The 21,233-nt window shown below is 38.7% G+C and overlaps 1 protein-coding gene across 2 annotated transcripts in view; it reads right to left on the minus strand.

Annotated features, from left to right (window-relative positions):
- Window positions 1-12,936: 12,936 nt before the first annotated feature.
- The window catches only part of AMMECR1 (AMMECR nuclear protein 1), a 119,912-nt gene continuing 111,615 nt past the window's right edge, over window positions 12,937-21,233 (minus strand). For both annotated transcript variants that reach the window (XM_054723715.1, XM_008159408.3), the window contains 3 exons: window positions 16,921-17,011; window positions 15,435-15,531; window positions 12,937-13,082 (listed from right to left, as the gene is read on the minus strand). In XM_054723715.1, coding sequence (XP_054579690.1) covers window positions 12,968-13,082; window positions 15,435-15,531; window positions 16,921-17,011 — 303 coding nt within the window. In that variant the 3' untranslated portion in view covers window positions 12,937-12,967. The remainder of the gene's footprint in view (window positions 13,083-15,434; window positions 15,532-16,920; window positions 17,012-21,233) is intronic.

Below are 21,233 nucleotides of genomic sequence, written 5' to 3' on the forward strand. Positions count from 1 at the left end.
TTCTCCAGGATAGACAATATGTTAGACCATAAAACAATTCTCAATAAGTTTTAAAAGTTTTGAATCAAAGTATCTTCTCTGAACAAATGGAATGCAGCTAGAAATCAATAACAGAAGGAAAACTAAAAAAAAATCAATATGAGGAAATTAAACAACATACTCTTAAACAACCAATTGGGTTAAAGAAAAAAGCACTAGGAAAAACTGTAACATGCTTTGAGATCAGTGAAAATGAAAATACAATATACCAAACTTATGAGATATGATGAAAATCGTGCTCAGAGTTAAATTTGTAGCTGTAAGCATCTGCATTAAAAATGAAGCTCTGAAATCAACACCCTAACTTTATGTGTTGAAGAACTAAAAAAAGAAGAGCAAACTAAACCTAAAGCCAACAGAAGGAAGGAAATAATAAAGATTAGAGCAGAGATAAATGAAATAGGGAAAAAATAAAATCAATGAAACAAATAGTTGGTTCTTTAAAAAGATCGACAAAATTGAATGATCTTTAGACTTTAAGAAAAAAGAAGACACAAATAACTAAAATTGAAAATGAAATCATGGATGTTACCACCAACCTTACAAAAATTAAAAGGATTATAAGAGAATATTATAAGCAGTTGTATGCCAACGAGTTAGATAAGTCTTGATGAAATGGACAAGTCCCTAGAAATACAGAAATTACCAAAACTGACTCTAGAAAATAGAAAATCTGAACAGACATATAACAAGAGTTTGAATCAGTAATCAAAAACCTCCCAACTGCCCTGGCCAGTGATGCTCAGTAATTAGAACATTGGCCCACACACCGATTCCCAGTCAAGGGCACGCACCAGGGTTGCAGGTTCAATCCCTGGCCCCAGTCAGAGTACATGTGGAAGCTACCAATCCATTTCTCTCTCACAACCATGTTTCTCTCTCTCTCTCAACACACACACACACACACACACACACACACACACACACACACACACACACAACTTCCCAACTAACAGGGTCCATTGGTGAATTCTTCCAAATAAGTAAAGATTTAACACTAGTCCTATTCAAATTCCTCCAAAAATAGAAGAGGAAGGGACACTTCCTAACACATTCTATAAGGCCAACATTATCTTGATACCAAAGCCAATGATATAAGAAAAAAACTACTGACCACTATCCTTTATGAGTACAGTCACAAAAATCCTCAACAAAATATCAGCAAACTGAATCCAACAGCCCATTAAAAGGATTATACACCATGACCAAATGGGATTTATCCCAGAAATATAAGGGTAACTCAACAAGACAATCAACTAATGCAGTACACCACATTAATAGAACACAGGAGGAAATGATCTTTTCAATAGACACAGAAAAAGCATTTGACAAACATCTTTACAATAGACACAGAAAAGCATTTGACAAATGATCTTTTCAATAGACACAGAAAAAGCATTTGACAAACATCAACACCCTTAGCAAGCTAGGAATAGAAAGCAAGTTCCTTAATGTGATAAAGGACATATATGTAAAGTCCACAGCTAACATCATACTAATTGGTGAAAGACTGTAAGATTTCCTCCTGAGACCAGAAACAAGAATGTCTGATTTCACCTCTGCTATTCAACATTGTAAGTCCTAGCTAGAGCAATTAAGCAAAAGAAAGAAATCAAAGGTATCCAAATTAGGAAGAAGTAAAACTATATTTATAGATGATTTTATTGGGGGTGCCAAAAGTAGATTTATAGTTGTAAGAAAAATAGTTTATTCTTGTATTATTATTTATTATTGTATTATTTTCCATATGAACAACTATAAACCTACTTTTGCCCACACATATCTATATATAGTGAATGGAATTACGATTAAATGCACACACAAAAAACTAATACCTTTGAATGCATACACACACAAAAAAACTACCAGAGCTAATAAATAAATAAAGTTTCAGGGCATAAGATCAACAACAAAAAATAAGTTATGTTTCTATATGCCACTAATGGACAAAATGAAGAGAAAGTTAAGAAAACAATTCTATTTGGAATAGCATCAAAAGAATAAATTTAGCCTAGGAGTTAAAAAAAGCTTTTACATTGAAAATTACAAAATATTTCTGAAAGAAATTAGACTTAAATAAATGGAAAGGCAGCTTGTGCTCATGGGTTGTAAGACATAATATTGTTAAGATGCCAATGTGCTGCATAATGATGGGTGTTCAGTCAGTGACGAATTGCATATATATCAGTGATATACAATATAGCCTCCGTGTATAGTAGGCTACACTACCTAGATTTTTGTAAGTGCAGTCTATGATGTTTTCACAATGGTGCAATGGCCTAAAGACGGGTTTGTCAGAATGTTTCCCCACTGTTAAGTGGTGCCTAAAATTATCTACAGATTCATTGAAATCCCTATAAAAATTGCATTTTTTTTGCAAAAATGGAAAGACAATCATCAAATTTATAAGGAATCTCAAGTATCTTTGAATAGTCTAATCAATAGTGAGAAAGAAAAGCAAAGCAGGAAGACACACTTCCAATTTCAAAACCTACTACAAGCTAGAGTAATCAAAAGAAGGTGTACTGGCAGAAGGATAGACATATAGATCAATGAAATAGAATTGAAAGTCCAGAAATAAACCCAAATCTCTGTGGTGAATTGATTTTCAACCAGGGTACCAAGACCATTCAGAGGCAGAAAGAACAGTCTTTTCAACAAATGATATTAGGACAAATGAATAGCCACATTAAAAAAAAATCAAATTGGACTCCAACCTCGTACCACACAAAAATTAACTCAAAATTGATCAACAACCTAAATATAAGGGCTAAAACTATTCAAAGGAAACATAGGGGTAAATATTTATGATCCAGAGCGTGGCAATGGATTCTCAGATTTGACACCTAAAACAAGAGCAACAAAAGAAAAAACAGATAAATTGGACTTCACAAAAACTTAAAATTTTTGTTCATTACAGGACATTATCAAGGATGTGAAAAAGGCTAACTATAGAATGGAGAAAATACTTTCAAATCATTTACCTGATAAGAATTTAATATCTTGAATATATTTTAAAAATCTTACAATGCAACAACAAAAAGACAAGTAACCCAATACAAAACTTGGCAACAGAACTGAATAGACATTTTTTCCAAAAGATCAATAAACAGATAAGATTTTCAACATCACTGGTGATTAACGAAATGCAATACAAAACCCCAATGAGATTGTATTTCACACTCACTAGGATAACTATAACCAAAAAGACAGATAATAACAAGTATTGATGAGGATGTGGAGAAACTGGAAACTTCATTCATTACTGGTGGGAATGTAAAATGGTGCATGCAGGCTCTATGAAAACAATTTGATGGTTCCTTAAAAAACTAAACAGAATTACCATATGATTCAGCAATTCCATCCAAGAAAATGGAAACATATATCAACACAGACACTTAGACACGAATGTTTATGTAACATTGTTCATAAGAACCAAATGTTTGAAAAAGCCCAATGTCCATCAATGGATGAATGGATAAACAAATTGTGGTATATACATGTGATGAAATATTATTCAGCCATAAAAAGGAATGAAGTAAACATGCTACAACTTGGGTGAACCTTGAAAACATGCTATGTAAAAGAAGCCAGTGGCAAAAGATCACTCATTGTATGATTCTAATTGTATGATATATCCAGATTAAGCAAATTCAGGAAGACAGAAATATTAGAGGTTACAAAGGAGGAATGGGAGCAGCCTCTTAATGGGAATAGGGTGTTTTTATGGAGTGATGAAAAAATTTTAAAACTAGAGAGAACTGGTGGTTGTACAACATTGTGAATACACCCAATACCACTGAATTGTATGCTTTAAAGTGGTCAGTTGTATGTTATGTGAATTTCACCTCAATAAAATAAAATGTCAAAAAAAAAAGGAGGTGGAAAGAAAGGAATTTCTTTTTAACTTTTAAGTGCCCTGTGCACCCCGCTTGCAGAACTCACTTTGTAACCTTCTCTAGCCTAAAGGGTATTGCCTGCCCTTTCCCAGCCAAGGGCTGACTATTAGCAATTTCTATTTGACCTTCCTCAAGGCCAGAGATTCTTCTGGAATGGTACACACCCAAGTGGGGTAGTAAGGGGCAATTATTCCCATCTACTCAGGAACAATCACATCCTGATTGAATAACCAGATTAACACCTTGTTCCCCTTTAAAATTCCATCATTCATGAGTAAGACGGACCACATATGCTAGGCCAGATAAACAAGAACCAAGTCACCAAGGGGCATGGTTTCATATACAGAGGTCACTATGGACACCCACCACTGTCCCAGACCACAACTGTGGGAAAGAGGCCATTGCTGAGGCCTATGCCAGCAGGGTGGCAATGTGTGCATGCAGAGTTCCTGGAATTCATTTGAATGTTTGAAGTAGAGAAACTTTAGGGAAATGTTTGCATTACTCACACTGGTACTGTCCTTCAAAAAAGATGGGGGTTTCCCACACTTTTCAGTCCAACATACCCTTTGTACTCTGCCAGGATTATGTGGGAGTGGGGACTATGACTGCCCTATCCAGCTGTCTGGCCAACTCTATCTCCCATGCTGATACACACGAATCTGCTTACATATGTTGACACAGTAACCTTGGATCAATCCAGAATACCATTTAGATGGAAATGCTAGTTTGATGAAAAGGGACTATAGCAACTCATTTCAAATCTTTCTTGTGTTCAGGCAATAGTTACAACTCTCAGCAGCTTCCTGTCAGTTAAAATATGCTATTTAAATATTCTATTGTGTGCTAGATGTGTTTCCTGTTTTACAATACCAACTTTAATACTGCCTTCCTGCCCTTTCTGAGGTAGCAGGTGATTCAGAAAGTTACTCTGACTCCCCTCTTTGGATGGTATACCCCTACTATTCTTTCCTCCTCTTACCCCATAAATGGATCCCCCCATGGGATAATTTTTCAACCAATAGACATGCTATAAATTTTCTTTTCCTCAGGCCTCAAGGAAGCTTCTTAGAGCAATGTGCCTAGTATCCACCTGTGCTCTTCTCTCTCTCCTGGACACTGGAAGGGCCTGATGCCCTTTAGAGGGCAGTTTTGCAGTAAGAAACACAACTTTCAGCCACCAAATACCATTCTGTATATACATAAATATGTTGCTTATACAATCACATAATTTCTCTCCCAAATACCTTGCACATTCCCCTAGATAGGGAGCAAGACAGAAACAATCTCTTCCTCCACTCACCAAGTTATGACCATGCCCAATGCAGGGTGGTTTTTGCTGCTGACATGTTGGAGGGCCAAAGAAATGCCACTTCCCAACAGGGGCAGCCACAACCCTGCTCTAATGTCACTCTGAAGTGGAAGCCATTTAGAGAAACCATGTAAATCCAGGCTGATGTTGCCCGGGCCCTAGTGTGAATGACTTTTCCCAACTAGACCTAACTTGTATGCCTCTCACAATGCTTAGCTCAGAGTAGACCGTTAATCTGTGTTACAAAAATTATACTATATTCACTCTGTAACCAAGCACAGTGCCATGCCCCTGGGGGTACAGACACTCAATAAATATTGATGGATCATGTTGAGCCTGACATTTGGGAGGAAAAGGCCAAAATGGAAAAGATGGCTTGCCAAAGGCTCTCAAAATAACTAGGCATGTGGGGGCTCTACTAGTGGTTTTCAGATTGTCCTGTGGGACCTGGCATTCTGTTGGAACTGATCCAAGTTTCCATAAACATTTGATTCAAAAAAGTGTGTGGTTTAAATGTATAATATCTATAAACTGTAATAAAAAATGAAAAAAAAATCTAACAGAAACACTTCATGTGTTACATTCTGAATGGCAACTGAGGACCACCAATGGGTTAGCAGCAGCCTTTGGGTTGACTTATTTCTGTTGAAATCTCAGGAGGAATGCCTCTCTTGCCTGAACTTCTTGTAGGCCTTCTCAGGTCTCTCTCGGGAGGTTAAGTGCACCAGAATTTTGCATACCCACTCTCATAAAACAACGTAAGTGAAATATCACCTCTTCTATGCAAATCAGGACCTTCTTGCTGTTGTACAGCCAAAACAGGATCTATATATATAAAAGCCTAAGTGACCAACCGACCAGCCGACCAGCCGGTAGCTATGATACGCAATGACCACCAGGGAGCAGACACTCAACGCACAGGCATGGAAACATGGAACAGACTGATGACTCTCAGAGGGAACGGGGGAGGGTGGAAAGAGATTAACCAAAGATCTTATATGCATACTAGAGGCCTGGTGCACGGATTTGTGCACCAGTGGGGTCCCTCAGCCTGGCCTGTGGGAATCGGGCCGAAACCAGCTTTCTGACATCCCCCGAGGGGTCCTGGATTGCGAGAGGGTGCAGGCCAGGCCGAGGGACCCCACCAGCACAGGAATCTGTGCACCAGGCCTCTAGTACAGAAATAGAGACTATAACTGCAATTGTCATCAATTACCCCCAATTGCAAATTTTTAGTCATTAAAATAGTGTCATCATTCTCATTAACTTTATAAGTAATTGTTACATGTTTGCACTTTATAACAATGAGATACTGCATTTAATCTAATATTTTTAACATATTGAAGGGCCAACTAAGATTTTGATTTAAAAAGCAAAGAGGTTCTTTCACCATGGAGGGAGACCAAAGGCTGAACAAATTACCAGTCCCTTGTGACTTGCCTGAGACCTGAGACTTTTTTAAATGGGAGCATGGGCTCAAGGATTCCAGGGCAGGCAGTGAGCACAGAGGCATGTAATGCAGCCACTGTCCAACTGCCCAGTGCGTGCTCCAGACTGAGCGCATCCTACACCTAACCTCTCTCGAACTAATACGATCATCTGTCATGATGGAAGTGCATGCCCCCCACCAGCCCTCTGGGTCAGTCCATTTGTACAACTTAAGATGCAGTCAATACACTATGAACATAATATATTAAAAGTCATTTTAAACAGTTATAATTAAATTCTTGGGAGGAGATCAGCTGGCTTCAAACAGCGCTTATGACCCAAGGCAGTTTCCTGATTCTTGAAAGATTTCTTTCAACAGGCTTGGGGTTTGGAACAGGAGATTGAACCATGGGCTACAGGATCACGGAAGGCTTTTTAATGTAGTGGACAAAGTAGTATGCCCAAGGCCTGCTTCAGTTGTATCTACCCACTAAATTATTCCTCCTGCAAGTGAAAAACCTGGGCAAACAGGTGGGAAGCCATCAGAGCTTACTTAGCCCAAACCCACACTTGCCTCAGCTCATGCAGTCAGAGATGCACAGGGTGGGAAAAGCCATTCTCTGAATGGGCTCTCATTCACTGATTCTCCTGACTGGTAGCGCTGAATCCAGGTGTGATATCCTCACAGCATACTTTTCCCCAACTCACACTGATAGCACCCTTTGGATATGGTAGTATTTTCCGCCAATAGAGAGCCACCGTCTCATCCCTCACAGCCCCGCTTGTCCTCTGAAGCAGTGAGCTATTTAAAAGGTGCTAGTGGGGCATGGAATCTAAAAAGGAAATGCTTAAACTTTGAGAAGAATTTAGGTAGGTACAGTGTGATTACTGAAGTTGAAATCTGTCCAGCCATTGAGTTAACCACTAATGCTATAAAAATGAATGCTGTGGACTCATTAAATTACTTCATTCTACCTGAACCTATTAATATTGTCTAAATCATTTTTAAAATCCCATGTATCATTAAACATGAATGATGAGACTGGGTAAACCTTGAACAGATGGCAGCCTTAATGGAGCACTATTCAAACCACAATCGTACTCTAGAATCTGAGATGGCTAGTTTTAGTTACTGATTGACATAAGCACGTGTTATAAAATTCCGTGTCATCAAATTCACATGGAAAATGGGGCATTGGGGGCAATGTAACAGAAAATTGCCCTGCATATATTCACTAGCAATTAATCCTGAAATATTCATGATGAAACTGAGACAGCAAATGATTTACAAAAAGCAAAAGTATTTCAACAATGTCCTTGGTAGCCTTTCCAGAGAGAGAGAAGGCAACAGCTGATAGTGGTAGCCCAGCAAGAGATTCCTTTCTTGCTGCAGACTCTTCTCTGGCCCTTGAAAGTCAGGAGCACCAGTTGCCCTGCCATATTTTGACATTTCCCAAGCCCAAGTTGTGAATAGAGTTCATCTCATGCCACTCTGGAAATGGAAAAGTAACAGGCAATAAGTTTAACTCTGTGGTATGCCTATTGTGTGTATGAAAGTGTACCAGCTCTGAGTGGCCATATTTTGGGTATTTTCAGATTCTGACCTGTAGTGAGAAAATGGCAAAGCCTTGATGGCAAAAGAAAGGCTTCCCACCTCATCAGATGGTTTCACTGAATGGAACTGAACCAGCTTACAAAGGGGAAACACTGATTTGGAAGAAATTTGGAGTGGGTTTAAGCATAGCTAAGCTGTCCCAGAAATTCAAGTTGGATGCTTGTCTCAGATCTGTGACCAGCATAGACCATCCAGTAAAGGCTAGACTATCTCGCCAAGCCAGGTTTCAGGACTAGGCAAGCTGAAAAAGGCAAATGATATGGTAGGGAACAGCTGAAGGCAGGTGAGGTATTCCAAGTGTTAGTTTGGAAATAAATCAATGCCAGTTCCAAAGTATATTATTTCAAAGTCTTCCACTGTGAGTGCTTTAGTAAGAAGTACCCACAAGACCAATATCCAATGAGGCAGGTTAAAGAAAGAAACAACAAATGGTAACTCAGTTTTAACATTTTATTGGGTAAATGAGTTTAAAGGTAATAACAATAGTGTCAAAACTACTACAATATCTTTCCACAGCCATACCTTACAGACCCACATAAACCTTCTCATTTTATTTTGCTCTTTTATATTTTAAAGCCAAACATGTCATATAAAATGCCCATTTCCAATAGTTTCTTCAAACTACTAAGCAATTAAATGTGGAAGGAAGGACGATCTAGTTATACTTGAAGGGATTTCAGGTAATCTCTGATGTCTTACTGTAATCAAAAAGCAGATTCCTAAGAAAGAAGGAAAAGAAAAGCTACACCAGGTAGCTTTTGCTTATTACAAATCTCACCATGACATCACCAAAAACTCATTATGCTGGTGACCGATTCAAAGTGATTTCAGGGAACATATAAAACACTAAAATAACTTAGAAACTAGATCCAAATATTTCAAAAGTAATCAACTTTGATATACAAAAACAGTCAGAGGTGGTTACAAAAGTGTTTTCTCAGTGCGTCTATGTACCAGCGCAGTTACTGGGTCCAGAGCAAAATAAAAGGTTTATTTTCTTCTGAAACAGTAATACAAAACAAGGAAAACATATCTTTGTATATAAAGGATCAATGCTGGTCTTAAGAATAATGTAATCAGAAACCCTTAAATCGAGAGGCACACAACAGGTTTCTGTTTTTAAAAAATAAAAGGAAAGTCACCAGTTTATTTAAATTGAGGAGGTTCTCACACCCCCAAATAAACTTAATTCAATTTAATATCACTAGCAAAAATCACTTAGAAACTGTACAAAAATAAAAAAAGTTAACACATTTAATCCTGCAAGGTTTTTGTAAGGACTGGAAGGCAGGCTTTTGGAGCAGCATTTGGGCATGGCTGGGGGCTTCTTTGGTTTGATCTAACACACGTAAGAGATGGAACCTATTCCAGATGACAGTTTCAAATTGCCTGCACATTTGAAGACATGAAAAGAGGCCAGTACACAAACTTCTGGTGTGCTGGGTATTGGGACTGTATGCATGGTACTGAAAATCTTATAATTCTTTAAGCGGGATGGGGGGAAAAGAACAAGCCTTGCACTTCCTCCATTAATCACACCGACCTCTTAGGGTAGGGGAGACTAGAAAGGGTAGTAGCACGTTCTTGTGCAGTCAGAAGGCCACTTAATGAGGGGGGAGAAATTGTTCTTTTAGAATCTGGTACCTGGCTGACCTTATTTAAGGACAAGAAAATCCTTCCAGAAATGGAAGCCTTTCGCTACATACCAACGTAAAATGCGTACTATTTTCCAAGAGGGAAAATACTCAGTTGCATTTGAAAATGGAAAACATAAATGGAACTAATTAACATTTAAAAGGGGGGCTATGTAAACTTTGTGTTACTCAAATGAAGTTCAAGTATTACGTCTGAGCTGTTTAAAGATCACTGAATTTATACAATATACTGGTGATGAGTGCAATTCACATTTGTGTTTCTGAACAAATAAACCACAACTGGCTAAGAACACAACCTGTGCAATTAGAATCTTTGTCAGAGTTAAGAACACATGCTACATATTTCAACATGTTCAAAGTTAATTCAAACCACATATTTAACATTTTGTAATATACGACAAAGGTGAAAGGGTCTAGCATTTGTTTCTTTGAAGCACGCCATTACAGTTTGTAGAACACCCTTTACACTACAAAGTCTTGAGACAAAACTGCACTTGTGCATTAATTTGAATACAAAAGGAGACAAAACTATCCTTTTCCCCCAAGCCATGGTGGGAAATATTGCTGACTGAGTCCTCTGAAGCCTGCAGGATGGTTATTTCTTCAGTATAACATTATTACACTGGTAAGAAAATCTGTATAACATCTGCATATATCAAGAAATTTAAAAAATCTGATATGATTTTAGAGTCCGCATGACCAGTCACGTGACCTGCTCAAGATTGATTAGCACCGTTAAATACATAAACACACACATATGTATGTATGTATATGTATACATACAAATATGTATGTAATAGATCTTTTCTTTAGAAAAAACTTCTAACCATGAGCTCAATCAGGATGAGGAGCCTGTTGAACTGATGAGATGATGGATAAGATGGATCAATATTGGTCTCTTTTGTCTCTCCTCAGTTTGTTTTATTTACTTTTTTGCAGCAGACAATATCATTCAGCTTGTGCTCAGTTTCCCTATAAGGGCAAGAAAAAGTTTCCATCAGGTAGCCACTTGTTTTTATACTGAAAGACTAATCTGCTCCAAAATGCTCCCAAGTAGAAATGAAAGGACTCAAAATCCTGTTCTAAAACCCAACAGCTAGCTGTCCGACTAAATCTCTAGGTTCAATGGAACTGGCTACCAAGATTGCATTTCAGGCCAACAATTGGCTTCTTAGTTAAGGCATCGCAACTGAAAATGGTTGTTTCAACAATGGATGCTATGGATGAAGGAATACCAACAAACTTCTAAGAACTCTCATCAAAAACTAAAACAGTTTGATTTGCCACAATGAATTTAGCCAATTATCTCACAAACTAGAAAAGGGTTTTTGAATTTCGAACTAGCAGTTGTCACTTGTCACAGCAACTATATGTATAAGCTATGCCATTTGATATTCAGTGACATCCCATATTTTAAACTATATATTTTGCACCATACTTAAATTCATCACTTGATATATTGGTTTTCTGTTTGAAAAAAAAAATATTTACACACACACACACACACACACACACACACACACACACACACACACATTTTCTACCATAAAAATGAAGGTAATCTTTCTCCAAAATCCTCTGTCATTTTTCTTGGGGATATACACATGGACCTCCTATTGACATTAGGGATTCTCTCTGTATGTATCATGGGAAGAGAAGCCTTGCAAATGATCTCAGCTCTAACAACTACATCGCATCTAAATGCCAACTCCATTTTTACAGCTGTAACATAACATCAAAATAGTAAATGTGTTTCTATCAAAAGTATGTAGTGCAGAAAGAGATTCAAGCTATTCTGTAGTATTTCTAAAACTCCAGTATTGTCCCCATTACAAACATCTGAAATCATGGCATATATGAACTTTTGTTTCACTAGATTATCTTTACCATTTCTTTAAATGGTAGCTAAAATTGTCTCTGGCCAATCATGACTTATTGAAACGTAAACTTCACAAATTTAAATTAATACATAATAGACACATGTTTCTTTTTGGTTATTCGCTCAAAATAATTATTTCAGCTTAAAAAAATATTTAAGAGTAAAGAATTTGTCTAATCTGTTGTTTTACAACATAGAAACAATAAAATTTTACAAGAATATTTCTCTAAATTGCCTTTTTTCTACCCCCCTTAATTCCACTTAATTATATTCTTCTCAAAGGCACTAAATTCTGTATCTGCTCTCTTCCTGATATTTGCTGCTTTTCAAAAACGATTCTATAGCATATTTGAAAGGTAGCTTGTACTTTCTTAAAACAGTGTTTTAGTTTGTAAGTTGGTTCTATAAAGTGATGAAGCAGTCTCTCCTATGATAACCCAATAGACATAAATGATTTCTCACTCTGTGACAAGCCCTATCATGGACCTTCAAATGTTCTATACTAGAACTAAAGTTCATATATTTTAACCATGGGAAAAACATATACTTAAGGAGTGGAGACCCACATACTAAGCTCCATAGCAAAATTAATTTTAGACAAATTCAAGAATAATACACAAATACCTGAATTTCATATGAATTACTCCCAAACTTAGCTAGAAAAATTATCTATCTTACTGAGGAAAACTAAAGAAAAAACCTAAATAAAATCCTTAAAAATTGTACAATTTCTTCCATCCACAGTCAAAAGAAAAAAAAGGGGGAAGAAGGAAGAGAAGCAAGAAATAATGAAGAAGACAGGAAAGGAAAGCAAGATAGACAGAAAGATAGAAATCTGATTGGCATAGCAAAGCAGAATTCTATATAATGTTGTAAGGAAAGAAATCCCCCAAATGATATATGCTGCAAAAAAAAAAAAAATCAATGACCTAAAATAATAAAACAGGATCTTCTTAACAAATACCATTTTCCTACCCGTTACCATGATGATCTTAATTGACTATGTTGAAGGTTCACCATGGCAACGGAAACTATCATCATAAAATGGTACAGTAAAAGAGATAGCTAGACCAAGAAGGGGCAGGGTCTCCTGGGAAGAGGTCTGCAGAGAGGCCCAGTGACTGGTTGTGCGGCTCAGTGTCAGGAATAATGGTTGTATGGTGGAAGGGGATGCCCAATGCCATTTTGGAAATGATGATGCTGGCGATGAGCAAGGTATTCAGCATAGCTCAGGGTCATCTTTTCACTACGGTACCTGAAAGAAATTCAGGGAAGAGACAAAGTTAACATCCAAAAATAGATGACATGACAGTATCAGAGCTAGGAGGGACCTTGGAGATAATTTTACAGGTCAGGAAACAGACCCAGAGAGGAGCTGTGACTTGCCCAGTGTCACACAGCTAATAAGTAGCAAAGCTGAGATCAGAACCCAGGAATCCAGAATCTGAGTCCAGTGCTCTTTCCACTCTACTACTCCTTGTTTAAATTGTTCTACAAATTGTACTGCCCTCTGATCCACAATTTGCTAACAGGAAGGAAGAGAGGAAAGGCAACCTATTACCATCATGTATGCAACTCACTCAGTTGACTAATTTTTTTTTCTGGGATCGTCCTTGCTCCCTCCTTTACCATTCCTTTCCCTCTGTCCACACATCTACTCAGATTTTACCATTAAGTAAAAACAGTAACAACAAAAAGCTTTACTTAATCCTGGTATACCAAACCCTCTTTTCCCTCATCTCTAGCTTTTTCATTGCCACACTTCTCAGGAGCAATTAATGTGTACTTTCTCATCTCACACTACCCCTTAGCTCAATGCATCTTGGCTCCACAGAGACTGCTCTTTCAGAAGGCCACTCTTCCTCCCGCTTGACATCCCCATTATGTTACTGCTCAGCACTTCCACTCTGAAGTTGTCTTGTGCCATGGGTTCTACAAATCCACACCCCTCTGGTTCTTCCCCTGCCACTCAGACTGTTCCTTATGGCTACTCATCCTACCCCTGTCTTATAGGATTTGTCTACATTTCTACCTTTAGACCTTTTGACCCTATGGTCTGTCCCTGCTCAATGAACCCTATCCTCAGGTTCAACTACGTCCTCTTTACAGATGATCCACAGTCACAATCTCTGCCCATGAGCTCTACACATGCACATTCATAACCTATTGGACATTAATATACAGATATCCCAGGAAGCACTTGAAATCCATAATCAATGCATAAATGTGACTCTCCTTTTGTGGTTCCTCTCTTGGTTGAAGGGATCATCTTGGTCCCTTTTATCTACAGTCAAGCCTTGATTTGTTCTTCTTTCTTCCTTCTGAAAGATGACTAAGTCCTTTCATTTTTCTACAATATTTTCTTATGTGTTCCCTCCTTTCTTCCCATCTGACTGCCACAGCTCTTGTTAAGGCTCCCATTTCACTCCATTTGGATTGTTTCCAGATATTCTTAGACAATAGTAATGTCTTCTAACTACTTTTCTTGCTTCCAATTCTAATCTTACACCTTCCCAAATCCATCTTTTTAAAATCTTTCAATGGCTACCAATTGCCTATAGAATTGGGTCTAAACTTCTTAGTCTGGAACTTAAGGCTCTTTGTTCTGATCCAACCTACCTTCTTTGCCATATTTTCCTCTAATTACCACATTTTATGTATACACTGAAAGACCAGCCAAATTGGACTATTGAACATTCCTCAGAACTTGCTCTGTACTAAGCCACCTACCTGTGGTAATTCACAAAGTTCCCTTTAGTTAATCCCTTTTCTCCTCCACTCTCTATCAAATATTCTACCTATTTTTAAAGCCCAGCTTCAAATCTACCTCCTGTTTTAAATTTTGTTACTCCCAACCCCTCCTGGAAATCCTATTCCCCTACTTTATGATCTCACATCATCTATCACATTCTGCCTTATATTAATAATCATCTTTATACATGCCCTTCAATTAGACTATGAACTCAGAGAGAGCAGAGATAGAGGCATTTTCAAAGTTGTAACTCCTCAGAGCTAAGAAGAGGCCATTTTAGACCACAGGCATTCAATGTGGTTTTATGGAATTAAAATAAATGGAAACCACAACCCGTTTTCCTAAAATGTTGACATTTTCCTTTTAAAATAAGTATGCCTATTATTCCATGCAGAACTTTATTTAGCATTTGTGAGTCTTGCTTAATTGTATTTTTCAGCAAGCTTTCATGGGAGACTTCTATCACTGCCAAAATTCTAAGGTTAATACAAATTTGAGGACTGTTTATCAGAATCCTGGGGTTCTGCTAAGCCATGTCAAAAGCTAGCCAACAGCTAATTCAGGTAACTTTCTTCAATAATGTAGTCTAAAGGCCCAGAGGATTTGCTTGTATAAAGCCAGAGTGATCACATAGAGCTAAAGATGGGAAGGATGGGCTCATACATTTTATAGGCTTTACTGCCAAGCATAGTTCCATTGTATCCATCCTCAGTATGGCCCTGCCATTCATTTCCACTCTGTTTCAGAAAAGAGAAGCAGGTACAGTTAGAGAGACCAAAGAAATCAAAGGATTACAGGCATATGCATGCATCAAAATGTACTGGGTATCTTTGCACTAGAAAATGCCTTCTGTACCTGGTAAGTTTTATGGTTTTCCTGAATTCATTAGTAATCGGAGCTTTGTACCCTCCTTTCCTCAGTAAGGAGTCTATGGTCTGAATATGGTCCCATCCTGTGGAGAGTAGACCAGATAAAATACAGTCAAGTACATGTAAAAAGTACATTTGGTAAAATAAAAAATGACTTTCTAGAGAGGTCAAGTATCACTTTCACCAAATGCCATCAACTCCTTTGGTCCTAAAACTCACACAAAAGAGCTAAGATTTCATCCTGTAGAAAAGCAGGTTCGCCACCACACACCTTAACTTCTAGCTATCCACCATGGCTAACAACAATGGCTTCTTTATCTCACCCACATTCGAAGGCAAGGAGGCTGGCAGTAACTGCTCAAATCATGTCTCAGTAAACAAACTACAAGCATTGTATTCTCTTCTAACAGTGACATCTTTAAAAGGAAGAGGAGAGCCTAAATGTCATTGTGCCACCTCAGTAGCATTTAGGACTCCTACACTCACTCATGGTAATTATTCTTTCTAAAGGTAACTTCTATCATCAATCAAGTATACTTGGTTGCAATATTCAAGGGCATTTTTGTTGGTTCTGACATAGAATGGTATATTAATATCTGAGGACCTCTATTTCTTATGAATGCTTTATAAAGTCAATGGAACTACAGGATTAAGACATTTTTGAAAGCAACTTAACAAATATTCAGATAGCTGCCTTAAAGATTAACTCTCTTGTTGGAGGTTTAATTATATTAAGTTTTGCTGTTATGTATCTCACATATTTATGAACTAAACACAGGAAAACCAAATTACAAATAGTTTCTGATGAGAAAAGAAGCTCCATAAAGGGAAGAAGGTATATTCATTTCAACTAACATGAAACTAAAATTTAGTAGTGGCTATAAAGGACAAAATACTACAGAGTGAAAGTTACTTTGTGTTACAGTGGTGGTTCATAAAGGTTTGTGTTTTATCTGCAAAATAGAAAAATGTCTGTTGACTTGGAAATGCAGACCAAGTATATAAAACACTACTTCATGTATTCTCAATGCTCCTAACCTACAATCTTAACAGGAGCAGAATGAGTAATGACAACTACCTAAGAATGAAATGTTTGATACTGACAATGAACTGTGTGGCTGACTGTCAAACCAAAGGCTTGTTTATACCACACAAGGCTGTAGCACAATGGAATATGGGAAAATGGCTCTTAAAATTTATAGCAAAGGGTTGCCTAAAATAACACCCAGCTTTTACAAATCTTTGCTTTTTTGAAAGTATATGTTGGTGTGTTTTTGCTATCAAACTTCAGTGCAGGGATTCAACTTCTGTGTAATTAACCGATTTCATACAGACATTGCAGTGGCTGTGACAGAAGAGTCATTTCTTATAATTTGACATTGATCATAACTACAAGGTCAGATATTGCATTTCAATTTGTATATTTGTTTAAATTCTTCACCAGATCATATGAAATAAAGTACAACAATGACCTTGCTCCTTTGCAACCTCCGGTAGGTAGGTGGCGGTGCGTTTTGATCCTTTTTCATTGATGAATTCTATTCTAATGCCATGTACACCCACCTGAAAGAAATTGGCAGTTTTATTAGTACAGTCTTTTTAATAGAAACAGAAAGAAAAAGTTATAATTTTACTTTTAAGATAATGCAGTTCTTGCTTTCCCCCTTGGTTTTGGAAGGGCATATCGGTTTTCTCTTTCCAAAGTATTGACTTTGGGTTTGAAAAGCATTATGATAGTGGAGACTGAAAACATTGATCTGATGTGCCCACCATTCACTGGGCTATGCTCTTCTGTTTGCAACCAAAACAACCATTTTGGTGCTGACTCCTTTCCCAAACTGTAGTCTTAAAGGAGCTAGACAGTTATAATTCAAGTACTGACTTTGGGTTTGAAAGCCATTATAATAGCCATGAAACAGAAAACATTTACTTGTATGTGCCCAGCATGTGCCAGGCTGTGCTATTCTGTTTGGAACCAGAACAACCGTTCTGGGGCTGTGTGTAGAATAAGTCATATATAACCTTAAATTACATGTAGATAAGCAACACAGATCAGACTGAAAAAATAAAAAACAACCAACAACCAGATCCTAATCAATCATTACATACTAGAGGCCAGGTGCACAAAATTCGTGCACGGGGGTGTGTGTCCCTCAGCCCAGCCTGCACCCTTTCCAATCTGGGACCCCTTGAGGGATGTCCGACTGCCCAGTAGGATCGGGCCTAAACGGGCAGTCGGACATCCCTCTCACAATCCAGGACTGCTGGCTCCCAACTGCTCACCTGCCTGCCTTCCTGATAGCCCCTAACAGCTTCTGCCTGCCAGCCTGATCACCCCCTAACCACTCCCCTGCCAGCCTGTTTGCCCCTAACTGCACTCCCCTGGAGGCCTGGTCACCCCTAACTACCCTTCCCAATTTTCCAGGGAATAAAAAGGTTCTCTGGAAAATCCATTTCATTTTCCCCCAGGTCTTCATCCACTCATCCATTAGAGTCTGTCAAATCTTCTGAGCAGCTTATGTTTTTTATTCAAGCCTATCTCTGTGGCTATGTCTTCTAAACACTGATAATAAAAATGAAATTTTAAAAGCTTAACAATTCCATTCTGTTCTCCCAAATGTATGGTTGCTTTAGATCAATGGTCCCCAAGTGGAGTGTGAGGTCTCCTTTTACTGAAAATGTAATTGGGGCATCTATTTATTATTAGTACTAGAGGCCCGGTGCATGAATTCATGCATGGGTGGAGTCCCTCAGCCTGGCCAGCAATTGGGCCGATCGGGGCTGGCTGGCCGGGGGAGGGACTGCGGGAGGTTGGCCAGCCAGGGGATGGACTGCGGGAGGTTGGCCAGCCGTGGGAGGTTGGCTGTGGGAGCACACTGACAGGGGGGCAGCTCCTGCATTGAACGTCTGCCCCCTGGTGGTCAGTGCACGTCATAGCAACCTCGACCGGTCATTCGATCATTCTGTTGTTAGGTAGCTTAGGCTTTTATATATATACTAGAGGCCCGGTGCACGAAAACCGTGCACGGAGGTGGGTGTCCCTCAGCGCAGCCTGCACCCTCTCCAATCTGGGACCCCTTGAGGGATGTCTGACTGTCCGTTTAGGCCCGATTCCATGGGATCGGGCCTAAACGGGCAGTTGGACATCCCTCTCACAATCAGGACTGCTGGCTCCCAACTGCTCGCCTGCCTGCCTGCCTGATTGCCCCTAACAGCTTCTGCCTGCCAGCCTGATCACCCCCTAAACACTCCCCTGTCAGCCTGATTGATGCCTAACTGCTCCCCTGCTGCCCCGATTGCCCCCAACTGCCCTCCCCTGCTGGCCTGGTCACCCCTAACTGCCCTCCCCTGCCAGCCTGGTTGCCCCTAACTGTCCTCCCTTTCAGGCCTGGTCACCCCCAACTGCCCTCCCCTGCTGGCCTGGTCACCCCCAACTGCCCTCCCTTATCAGCCTGGTTGCCCCTAACTGCCCTCCCCTGCTGGCTTGGTTGCCCCCAACTGCCCTCCCCTGCAAGCCTGGTTGCCCCCAACTGCCCTCCCCTGCAGGCTTGGTCCCCCCCCAACTGCCCTCCCCTGCAGGCCTGGTTCCCCACAAGTGTCCTCCCCTGCAGGCCTGATTGCCCCCAACTGCCCTCCCCTGCAGGCCTGGTCCCCCCCAAGCCTATTATTCTTCCCCTGCAGGCCTGGTCCCCCCAACTGCACTTGCCTTCAGACCTGGGTCACCCTCAACTGCCCTCCCCTGATGGCCTGATAGCCCACAACTGCCTTCCCCTGCCAGCCATCTTGTGTCCATACGGGGGCGGCCATATTTGACCACATGGGGGCGGCCATCTTGTGTGTTGCAGTGACGGTCAATTTGCATATTATGCTTTTATTAGATAGGATAGATTCTTATGAATCTCCTTTTACTGAAAATGTAATCAGGGCAGCTGTTTAAAAGCTAACACAATCAGGCCTCCATGCCCTGTGGGAAATGACTGTGGACAGCTGTGAAGAAATATGAGTGCTTAGGCATTTCCAGGATAAAGGACATCCACGAATCTCCCCAGTGCCTGACACAGTACTGGGACAATCACAAATTGGCAACAGTTTCTGTATACTGATTTTCTGGTCAGTTACTTTGAGATTTTTCTTTTTACTAATATCACATCCTTCATAATTTACTTTTAAAAAAACATACAGCATAAATAATTTATGCTCCCATCATTCACTGAAGTGAATTTTACATCTCCAATTCAATTTATAAAAATCTGTCATGTTAAAATTTAAAAAGAATTTTGGTGCTTACTAAAGTTTGTAATAAAAACTGTGAGAGAAAGAATGTTTCCCTACCTGTGGGATGAGAGTGTTAGACTAAGTCAGTGGTGTTTAATTGGCATAGGGTGGGAGTGGCGGGGGGGGGGGGAGGAGTCCCTGCAAAGTTTATCTGAATTTCAGGAGGTTTCATGTTTCAGCAGTATAGGTTGAAAAAAGAAAACTCCCTAGAAATTTTTATTCTACATTAATTAGATAACCTCTAAAAATCAGTCGAGCTCTGACAAACTATAGTCATGTATTGAAAAAATAAGTGATTTAGGCAAATTCAAGGCGATTTAGAAACACAAACCTTTTCTTTATAGAAATACATTCTGTGGTCTTCAACAAACATTTCAGATATTTTAAAGCCAAGTAAGTTAACAATTAAAAGAGTTACTAAGACCAATTATATGATATGTGAATAATATCTAGCTAAGAACAAACTGGAAAGACATGCTGACCAAAATAAAGTTTGATTTACTTTTGTATTTTGAGAAGGCCCCAACATCAAATTTGATATGAAAAAAATATCGAAGTTCTCCCATTTTGAATCAGTACCACATTTACAATTTTAAATTCTTTTATGTGTTCATATGATTCTGAACAACTGAAACCTTCTGTAAATTGAACTGTAAGTATGATGATTTTAAAGTGAATCCTTTGTGAGAAATAACTTATTTCATAGGTCAAAAATATATTCTGTGATGATATAAAGCCCAAACCAGAGTAACTCATTTTTTCAAGTGAATGAGCATGGCTGTGTGCCAATAACATTTTATTTATGGACACTAAAATTTGAATTTCATATAATTTTCATGTGTCACAAAATAGATTTCCTTTGATTTTTTTTAACCATTTAACAATGTAAAGATCATTCTTGGCTCACCAACCATACAAAAATGGGTGGAGGGCTGGATTTGGCCTATGGGCAATACTTTTCCAACCCCTGGTCTTAACATACACTCTTTTCACATTTATTTGCTGGAAATTATGTAACTTCTCCTTCATTATTAAGTGAGAACAATAATACAAAATTTTGCTTAAGATTTTGTCTAAACTGCTGGTGTACCAATTTTTAAGATAAAAATTTAAAAATCACTTATGTCAAAATTAAATATACTGCTAGAGGAACTAGCTAAGTTTCACTTATTTTTTGATGTCACTTCTATACAGGTCTCATGCACATAGCAGAGAACACACCTTCGTTTCACAATGGCATCTGGCTGTACTTCTGATTATAAAACAGAAAGTGCAGGTTCAGTTGGAAATGTACATTTATACACTCTATATAAATTAAATAAGCTACACTAGGACGTGTAATAGCAAAAGCATGATTTTGAAACTCCACGGCTACACTACTTCTGCTTGGCTTAATAAAAAATGTACCCAATCTGGCCATTTGGGGTAACATGACAGAATATAAAATGTTTGTCATGTAAAATTTAACAATTTATGTTTTCATAAAATAATCTTCAAATTTGAAACCTTT

The sequence above is a fragment of the Eptesicus fuscus genome, chromosome 1 (assembly GCF_027574615.1).
Source record: "Eptesicus fuscus isolate TK198812 chromosome 1, DD_ASM_mEF_20220401, whole genome shotgun sequence".
Lineage (NCBI taxonomy): Eukaryota > Metazoa > Chordata > Mammalia > Chiroptera > Vespertilionidae > Eptesicus > Eptesicus fuscus.